At 32.5% G+C, this 10,284-nt stretch overlaps 1 protein-coding gene across 1 annotated transcript; it reads left to right on the top strand.

The window, feature by feature from the left end:
• The first annotated feature begins 2,905 nt into the window (after positions 1 to 2,905).
• LOC107041148 (putative fatty acyl-CoA reductase CG5065) lies at positions 2,906 to 9,867 on the top strand. The gene is made up of 6 exons (XM_015261554.1): positions 2,906 to 3,117; positions 3,969 to 4,319; positions 5,863 to 6,116; positions 7,076 to 7,414; positions 8,795 to 9,052; positions 9,284 to 9,867. The coding sequence occupies exons 1-6, from the start codon at positions 2,923 to 2,925 to the stop codon at positions 9,417 to 9,419; spliced, it is 1,533 nt and encodes a 510-aa protein (XP_015117040.1). The 5' UTR covers positions 2,906 to 2,922; the 3' UTR covers positions 9,420 to 9,867.
• Positions 9,868 to 10,284: the final 417 nt, after the last annotated feature.

Raw genomic sequence — 10,284 nt, 5'->3', positions numbered from 1 at the left:
TCTATTGATTTTTCTATTAGTTTGGGGCGATTCTGTTGACATGTTCAATAGAGAATATTTTTTAGAAAAGTCTGTAGAAGTAGGTGTTTCTGTAGAACTTATTCTATTGGGAGATTTTTTATAGAAATTCCTCGGCTCAAATTTTACAAGTTTTTTTCTTTCATTAAAATTTAACAAGAAAAATTGGAAAATTTGAGCCAAGAAAATTCTGTAGAAAATATATCAATAGAGTAAGTTGTGTAGAAAAATTTTCTATCGAACAATTCAATAGAAATGGCCAAAAACTAATAGAAAATTGATAGAAATCCAATATAATTGTCTGGCGAATTTGCTAGGTTTCGCTATTAAATTTTTTCTTTTTTCCAATAATAGGATTCAAAATGTATAGAGATATCCATACTTCACTACTTATTTTTTAATAAAAAAGTTCCAGTAAGAAATATTGTATAGAAAAATCAGTAGAATTTTATCTTTTTGCACAATTTTTCCATTCAGACATTTTCCATGGAAATTTCTCAACAAAAATTCTAGAAGTATTTTTCATTCTACTTTTTTTCCTCTCATGAAGAAGATCGAGCAACAAATTTGAGCCGAGGAATTTTCTATAGAAAATATTAAAATAAATCATCTGGAGAAATCGAATTCCATTGATTTTCTCAATTAAATGTTCTGCATTAAACAGTGTTATTGAAAAAAACACGCAAAACAAAATGAAATCGCTAGTAGAATTCTAATAAAATTCTCATCTCAATTTTTTATAGAAATTCAATAGGTTTCTAATCGATTTCAATAGAAAAACCTTATTCAATGGAAAAAACTCAATAAACTCTGATTTTCCTATACAATATATTCCATTAAGATATTTTCTTTTTTTGTTGGAAAGTCGATTGTGTTTTTCGTCGATTCTATTGAACAATTCTGTAAATTTCCTAATGATTTTTTAAACTAGAAATGTAAAGCTTTTCTATTACTTTTTTTCGTTTGTCGATTTATTCCTTTTGGGAATAAAACACTAGAACAGAACAATTTTTGTTTTCATGAATAAAATTCTCTTATACGCTTCTCCCTGAATGAGTCATGCCAAATTAATTAATAATAATTTAAAAAATTGATAATAATATTAATCTTTTTTCGCATGTCGATTTTTTCCATTTGGAAATAAAACTACTCAGGCAGAACAATTTTTGTTTTAATGAATGAAATTCTCTGTAACATCGTCAGGATTAGCAAATAAAATATTCAATTCACGATTTTTTCTACGTTTTGTTCTGAAGAAGTCACGCAAAACAGAAAATTCTCGTTAAAAGATCATAATGTATGAGATCTGTACACAACCAATCCAGACGATGACGCGATAATTCATCACATGTTCAATAGTTCTTACTCCCCTGCGTCGCAGAATTCCACTGAATCCGTAAAATCCTCCACGTGCAGGAGCGAATGTTTTTGAGAATATTTAATTCCTCTCGGACCAATCGACCATTGACATTTCTTCGATGACACCTGTGTTACCGGTCCACAGTTCATGACAGTGGGCGCGTGGAATTTCAACAACAGAATAATGCCGCGGCGCAAACTTGTACACCAATTGAGGTCAATCGTACGAATTACTAAATAATTCGGCGGATCGGAATTCGCCGACGTTGGCACCAACAATTTCAGCAATACGGGCTGCTCGGGGTTGGGTGGAAAGCGTTTTTTTTCTTCCGAATGGAAGCTTTGTGATCGTTCGAAATCACGGTTCAGATTTTTTGCTGTTCTTCTGAATCGATTGATGTTTTTATCAAATGCAGATATTATTAAGTCCTATTCATTGACATTAATTGCAATTTAATTCAGTAGCGAACCCGGCGAAATCGACTTATACCGGTTTACCGGTGGTTAGGCAGTTTTCAATAAATATCTCGGAATCTAAGGGAAATAGTGAAATCGTTGTAATTTCCTTTTTTGTAGAGCAAAGAGAAAGCTACAAAAAAGGTTATCATAAAAATTTTGCTATCTCCCTTAGATTTTGAGATATTCATTGAAAACTGGGCAATAGTCAAAATCGACTTATACCGGTTTACCACTTCACTACTGAATTCATGTATTAATTTTTAGAATTTCGTAATTCTTTCGGATAACTATAACGTTAAAAATGACCTTTCAAATTCATTTCATTACGCACGAAAAAAAAATTTACAATATGACTTTATCGCAGTTTCGAGATAATACAGATACAATCATTTTTCATTTGATTTAAACAGAAATTTTCACAAGGAATCTAACACAAGTAATTTAAGAAGAAATATAATTCAATTGATATCGATTCCATGAAGTTAAATTAAATTAAATAAAAAATAACGCTATTCAACACAAGTGAGAGGAGCAGAAAGGCTAGTGTGGATGTAAAACAAAGAATACTTTTGTAACATCAAAGAAAATAAACTGAATTGAACTGAACAATTCAATTGAACGAAATGAAGCAACAAATGAAATGAAACATTGTTAATACAAAAAAATCAATAAAATAATAAAATGAAAAAAATGAGTAAATACTTGGGCGCTACGAAGACAGAATGAATTTTCCAGAGACAGAGACAGAGAGAAATATTCAATAAAAATTAAGTATTAAGTATCACTTAAATTTTCTGAGCCGATTCCATAATCGGTGAGCGAATTGTGAGTTCCCTAATTTTTACTGAACATTTCTCTCCGTGTGGGTTCATTTCGCGATGCAAAAATAATACATATAAAAAAAATTATGCATAATTACACCTCAATTAATGCGCCCGCCGATTGGAGTGTTGCCCACGTAGCTATCCCCATCCTACCCACCCCGATACCCCCACTATGCCCGAATTATGGTCCCTATAATTGGGTCGCATTAAACTTTATGGCCGTTTGCTCTTGAGTACCTGGCGGTATGCCTGCGGAAGAGCAATGAAAAAGTACTCGATTAACCGGTCATTATGTGGGAGCACTGTACTGTTGACGGGAGTCACTGGTTTCATCGGTGGTTCGTTACTAGAGAGGATATTACGGTTGAATCCTGGACCTAATTGTGTTTACGTATTGGTACGGAAGCGAGAGGGATTGAGTCCAAGGGCACGGGTTGATAAAATTCTGGCGTCACCTGTGAGTTACAACATTTTTTTAATCCTCCCCCCCCACCTCCGCCCGGCCCCCGGCGATGCCCGGGAATTCCTTTCACTTACATTTTATTTTGTCTTGAAAGGCTCCGAAAAAAATGGTTAATTTTGTCAGGATGACGCATTTTTCAGTTAAATTTTCGGAAGACGGTTTTCGTAAATGTTTCGGAAAAATCTCGAGTGTTCGATTAAAAAATCCCATTGCATTAACATTTTAACGTGGCATTAATATTAATAAACAGTTAAATGTGTTCATTTTCCCTCATTTGTCTACTTTTTCAAGAAAAAACTGGATTTTGTAGAGAGATCGATAAGTTTTCTGGATGTTCTACAACTGTAGTGCATCCTCTTGTATGCAACGTTCCGCAATAATTTAGAAAAATTTAATGGAACAACCTAGACTTCTCCAAGAAATTGTATTCAATTTATATTGAACCTCTATAAAAATTCCATTGAAATTCTATTAAAAAATTCTCTCATTTTTTATGTCCCAGTTTCATTAAATACTAAGTAACTTTACCATGAAAAATTTTCAAGGGATATTTAATAGAAAAAAGTAAATAGATTTTTATTCATTTCTCATAATAAAATTTAAGGAAAAATCCTTGAAAAATTATGCCCAAAAATTTTAGATAGAAAAAATTCCAACGGAATTTATAGCAAACGGATTATTTCTATTATAGAAAAATCATTGTCTGAAGACTGTTTTCCATCAGAAAAAAAAACATGAAAGATTCTTTCGTAATTTTTCATACATTGAAAAAATAATAATTTAAACGATTGCAATGCATCAAAATGCACCAAAATGACGTAAAAAATAAATCCTTTGTCATCAAGTTATTCGCAACATTGGAACCATCGACTCTGCTGAAGGTGAAGGTAATTCCGTGCGACCTGACAGCTGAGAATCTCGGATTATCCGACAATGATCGAGACGTTCTCTTATCAGAATGCAGCCACGTATTCCACTCAGCGGCATTCATATCATTCGCCGCCAATCTCGATTCCGCGGTGCGTATTAATTTACTCAGCACACGTCATCTTCTGGGACTGACGAAGCGAATGCCGAAACTTCGGTCAATGGTGCACATTTCAACTGCGTATGCAAACTGCACTAGAAACAGTGACGAAGAACTTCAGGAGAGACTTTACCCGTCCACTATGGAGCCAGCCTCCTTTATTGACATGGTGAGTGCAATGTATTATTGACTCATGACACATAGTTGTGGCTGTCATCTGCATTTCGAACGTCAGGAGAGGTCCATCATCATTTATTTGAATTCAGGGGAAACTCCTGGGTGTTTTCACACTCGCATGTTATGTATTTATTTGACAAGATCTATGCGCGCGCTCATCTATTCATTTGTTGAAATGAAGAAATGGAATTCATTGAATTTCATTTTCTCATGAATAACTTATAGATATTGATAATGAATCAAAGAGAATTCGACTAATGATTGAAGTGAATAGCGAAGGAAAGAATCTATAAAGAATTTTTCATTTTCAATTAATTATCTTCAATTTTTTTAAATAATCGGTCTCAATAAAAGAACAGAATTTATTAATTTCACCGATAATATATATATATATATATATATATATATATATATATATATACATGTGAAATACGGAATTAGTATTTTCAAACATTCGTTGTTTACAAATAAATGATTGAAATGGTTTAATTTGAAAAATCTTCAACGAGAGCCGAACTGGCCATTTCGGTACCAAGTGAACACAGCAGCAGTTCCAAAATAGAATTTTTCGGCCGAGTGACGAGTGTTATTCTGCTGCGCGTCCTTGAATCCCTGTCTACTGCCAGAATAACAAAAAACTAGAAAAGCAATGCATCAAATAACAATGACTATTCAGAATTTGAATGTTTGAGTTTCAAATGACGCGGGATTATTCTGCGCGAATGATTAATTGATCGATTATTTTTACACTAGTCATGCAAACAGTTAAAAACGAACCGTTCTAGTCATTAGTGGAAATTTAACAGTTCCGGTGTCTCTTTCGCTGCATTTTGTTTCATTTCTCATTACAAAATCTAAAAAATCGGCGTAATTATAAATGTTGAAGAAGCCTGTCCACTTATTATTTACTCAGGCGATTGACAATTCCGCATTGTCAATTATTTAATTCATAGTAAATTGAAAAATTCAGATAATTAATTATTTTATTATTTTTCGAATTGCAACTTCCCTTAATATTAATAATCTCATGATTGATGCCGATCCTTGCTTCGTTATACTTTTAGAGATGCTTTTTATGAAATTTAGAATTGTTTACTCAATAGGCAATTGATAATTCCACATTGTCAATTATTTAATTCACAGAAAATTGAAAAATTTCAATTAAAAATTATGTTATTATCATTTCATTATTTTTAAGGGGCAACTTCTCTTAATATTAATAATCTAATGATTGATACCGATCCTTGCTTCGTTATACTTTTAGAGATGCTTTTGATGAAATTTAGAATTATTTACTCAATAGGCAATTGATAATTCCACATTTTCAATTATTCAATTCACAGAAAATTGAAAAATTTCAATTAAAAATTGTGTTATTGTGTTATTATCATTTTGTTTTTAAGGGGCAACTTCCCTTAATATTAATAATTTAATGATTGATACCGATCTCTCCTTCGTTATACTTTTAAAGATAGGATTTAGGCTACTCCTAGAATTAAAAATCTATCGACACTATGTGATTGATATTTTTGCAGATCGAAGGCATGAGCTCGGAAGAAATAAACAATAAAACGAACGAAATACTCGGAGATCATCAGAATACTTACACATTTACCAAGCAAATGGCTGAGAATCTTTTGGCTCTCGAGCGGGAGAATGTACCCCTCTCCATCGTGAGACCGAGCATTGTGTTGAATAGTTGGAGTCAACCAACTGTCGGTTGGGTGGACAACGTCAATAGTGGTGCCTGTGGATTCATCGCTGGTATTGGCAAGGGATTATTCCGCACGTCTGTACATTCCGCACATTTAAAATCTCTGAATGCAAATTCAAAACTCGTAAAAACATCCATCTGTTGAAAATCGAAGAGATCAGTTCAAATTTAAATTCCAGTCGATTGAACAGATCTCTTCTTTTCTCTATCGATAACAATGGAATTTTGCTTAAAATTATTTATTTAAAAAAAAATTTGCAACATGATTTTTTTCTTTTTTTTTTCTTTTATGAGAATTGCAGGAAAAAAATTTAAGACAACGAATTTCTGACAACTAATTATTAATTAATGGGAAAATATTTTATGTCGAACATTGTTCGTAAGAAAACACTTATTCAAATGCCGAAGACGACGAAAATTTTTTTATTTTATTTTATTTTTTTTATGAGAATTAAAAGAAAAAATTCAAGATGACGAATTTCTGATAACAATGGAATTTTGCCTTAAATTGTTTATAAAAATAATGACCACACAATTTTTCCATTTTATTTTTTTTTAATGGAAATTGAAGAACAAAAATTAAAACGACGAATTTCCGTATGAAATATTTTCTATTGAATATTTTGATAAAAAAATTGCCGATTTTTTTAATGGAATAGGCGAATTTCTCTGCGCAATACGTGTTTCTATAAAAAAAATTAAATTTAAGTCTACAAATTTGATGATTAATTATCAATCAATGAGCCCCTTCAAACTTTTGCGAATTAAAAAAAAATTTTTTCCCAAAAATTAACTTTGACAACGAATTATTAAATAATGAGAAACTATTTTATTTCGAACATTGTTCATGAAAAATCACTTGTTCAAATGCCAAGGACGACGAAAATCATTTAAACTATTCATTATTTAGATAATATATTTTTTAATTTTCCGTGATAAGAAAATAAAAAAAAATAATTTCAAGTTTCCTATTGTAACAATGAGAACCATCTGCCCTAAAGTTCCAATAGTAATGAATACGTCATATGATTCAGATTCCAGGCAACCCCGAATACCCTTCTGGACGCCATCCCCGTGGACATGGTGGTCTCGACAATCCTCGCAGCCTCCGCAAGAGCCCAACAAGAACCCCAGAACCTCCACATTTTCCACTGCACCTCCAACACGATAAACCCAACGACCTGGGACGAATACTGCGAGGAGGTTGTGAAGGCCTGTCGAGCCCACCCCTGCGAGAATGTCCTGTGGTACCCGAAGGCCAGGACCAGGGAGAACCACCTGAGGAACATTTTAGTCATCTACATTTTCCAGATATTTCCGGCTTTCATCATCGACTGCATTTTCCGCCTGTCGACCTCTGAGAAAAAACATTTGTGAGTCCTCCGTTACTCTCGGAATCCGTCTCGTCTGACATTGACCGGTTTATGCATTTCGTAACGTCTGACATGAATATCATTTGCCGAGGGACTTTGACTCGGCATTTTACCGCAAAGTAATGATTCTTATGATCTTTTTCATTTTGCTTACAAATGTTTTAGATTTTTTGCGTTATATCCCATTAATTCCATTAATTTCAATTGTTCACTGATGAATCCAGGAAATTTAAGCTTTTTTTGTTCAAATGCGGGTATTGTTGCATTTGGGAATGCTCTGTCCATCGATATTAATTAAAATTTAATTAATGTCTCACAATAACTAAAAATAAAGTTCTGAATGCATTAAATTTTAATTTTTTCATTCTATTTTTTAAATCATTTATATTGAAAAAAACGCATCAAAAGCTGCAGAATTTTTCAATAAAAAAACTCGTTGAACAGATCGACCGAAATTTGTTTTAAAATTAAGTGCAGAAATTTCTATAAAAAATATCTCCGTAGAATAAGTTGCATAAAAGAATGAAATTCAATATTTTTATAGAAAAATTCTAAAGGAAATATCTTGAGTAGAATAAGTTATGTAGAAAAATCGAATTCTCTTGACATTTTCTATCGATTATTTTCTATTGAATATTCCAATAGAATCGACCAAAAACTAATAGAAAGTTCAATAGAAATCCAATAGAATTTTCCAACGCATTCGCTAAGTTTTTCGTGCGTGCCATTATTTTCAAATTTAAGATTTTCTCACGTAAAATAATTTGGATTAATTTTAAATGTTCTGTCCATCGACATTAATTGAAATTTAATGAATGTCCCACGATAACTAAAAAAAAGTTCTGAATTCATTGAATTTAAATTTTTTCATTCTATTTGTTAAATTATTTACATTGAAAAAAACGCATAGAAAAAAACATCGAGGACTTTTTCAATAAAAAAAAAACTCGTCGAAAATATCGACCGCAAAAAATGAAAAAAATTGAGTGCAGAAATTTCTATAGAAAATATCCTGAGTAGAATAAGTTGTGTAGAAAAATCGAATTCTATTGACTTTTTTCATGGAATATTTTCTATTGAACATTTCAATAGAATCGGCCAAAAACTAATAGAAACTTCAATAGAAATTCAATTGAATTTTCTAACGCATTCGCTAAGTTTTTCATGCGTGCCATTATTTTCAAATTTAAGATTTCCTCACGTAATATAATTTAGAATAATTTTAAATGTTGACAAGTGTCGATGGACAATTTAAAAAATAAATTCTTCTCCCAAAAGTAAAAGTGTAACCGAATGGAATTTCTTACCGAATTCGCCGATATTTCCTGTGAAATATTAAATATGAATGAAATTCAAATATTAACTGATGATATTCACCAGGGTTTACCAGGTACAACAGAAGTACCTGAAAGGCAACTCCTACACCTCATTCTTCTCCACCCACAAGTGGAAATTCGACCGTCGTAACATCCAGTCCCTCCAGGACGCACTTGCACCCGACGAAAGAGCTGTTCATCCCATGGACCCACGACTCATCAACTGGAGTCAGTACTTCGAATTATGTGTCCTCGGTACTCGGAGATATTTTCATAAAGAGCCTGCTGCAACAACAGATCGCGCACGAAGGCAGATGAAACGGTAAATTTTCAATATCACGCGGGGATTCAATAGTGAGAGGAAGAGAGAGGCTGCTGATCTCAGGGTGAATGTTCCCGTAGAAAGTTGTGGTTGCTTCCACTATTTTTCACGTTTAAAGTCGAGAGATTGAGAATTCAATGTCCGCGTTGCACGAGCGTAATTACAGTGCAGATAGTCTCCGCGGAAAATTACTTCGTAATTTTTTCGTCACTCGTTCATTTTTTTTTGCAGGCTGAAAATTATTGCGGAATTGACGCCGTTTCTCACCTTCGCACTCTGTACATACATCATGTTTACGTTTGGAGCTTCGTGGATTGTTGCCGCGATTTTCAGTGCAGCAATCGTTCTTTTCTTCATTTGGTTATAATTGTTTAGGAATTAACGACGGCAGTGGCTGTGTGGACGTCAAAAATTTAACGCTCTAATTTTTATTTTATGGACGACTTCATGCGATCTGATTTTTCCCTCGACCTTCGGTGAATGCGGAACAGGGGGGGAATTGTAAGAGAATTTAGTTTGACTTGGGGTTTATTTGTATTTTTTGTGTATTTTTTTACGAATAAAAAATCTTTCTTGCTGGAAATACTGAAGATGAAACGTTTTTGCATTGAGGGGAAAATGAAGAACTTTGAGGTATTGAATGGTTGAATGATTCCTTGAGAACTCCACTGGGAGAGGAGTTTGTTTAGGATATTGAATTTTAAGTAAAGGGAAATAGAAATAATTATTCATGTGTTATTCGTGGTTTTTGATGATTTTCAACACCTCTGTAAGAGGTTTTTTACACTGAGAAAAGAATTATAATGGAAATTGAAATCGAAAATGAAATTGATGTTTTCTTCATTACTTTCGATGATTTTTCGTGAATAAAAAATAATATTAATTGCAAATCGTAATAATTATAATGATCAACTGCTCGATTAAACAATTTTGGCAATGCGATCGACATAAAAAATGCAACAACTCAACAAAATAAAATTTTTTCCGAAGATTTATCTATCCAGTTTCTCATTTTATTTAATTGAATAATTAAATTAATTATTCAAGTGAATTAACCAATTTCAAAGATAAAATAATCTAAAACTAAGTTTTCCCTCAATATTTCGCCGTCAAAAAATTCTCCTCATGAATTTTTTGTGTAGTGAAAGAAATTATCAAAAGATGTCAACAAAAATTCTAACCAAATTGAAAAAATCAAATATAAATCGAAAAAATAAATAAATAAAAACAAA

This window comes from Diachasma alloeum, unplaced genomic scaffold, assembly GCF_001412515.2.
Source record: "Diachasma alloeum isolate Michigan unplaced genomic scaffold, Dall2.0 Dall_scaffold_00358, whole genome shotgun sequence".
Taxonomy (NCBI): domain Eukaryota; kingdom Metazoa; phylum Arthropoda; class Insecta; order Hymenoptera; family Braconidae; genus Diachasma; species Diachasma alloeum.
This window is presented reverse-complemented; position numbering and strand designations above follow the sequence as displayed.

Bases quoted from the DNA above. Each gene is read 5' to 3' on its own strand.
- LOC107041148 (XM_015261554.1), top strand. From the start codon at position 2,923: ATGAAAAAGTACTCGATTAACCGGTCATTATGTGGGAGCACTGTACTG. The intron at 3,118-3,968 runs GTGAGTTACAAC...TTTGTCATCAAG, and splicing joins ATAAAATTCTGGCGTCACCT to TTATTCGCAACATTGGAACC. The intron at 7,415-8,794 runs GTGAGTCCTCCG...GATATTCACCAG, and splicing joins ACCTCTGAGAAAAAACATTT to GGTTTACCAGGTACAACAGA.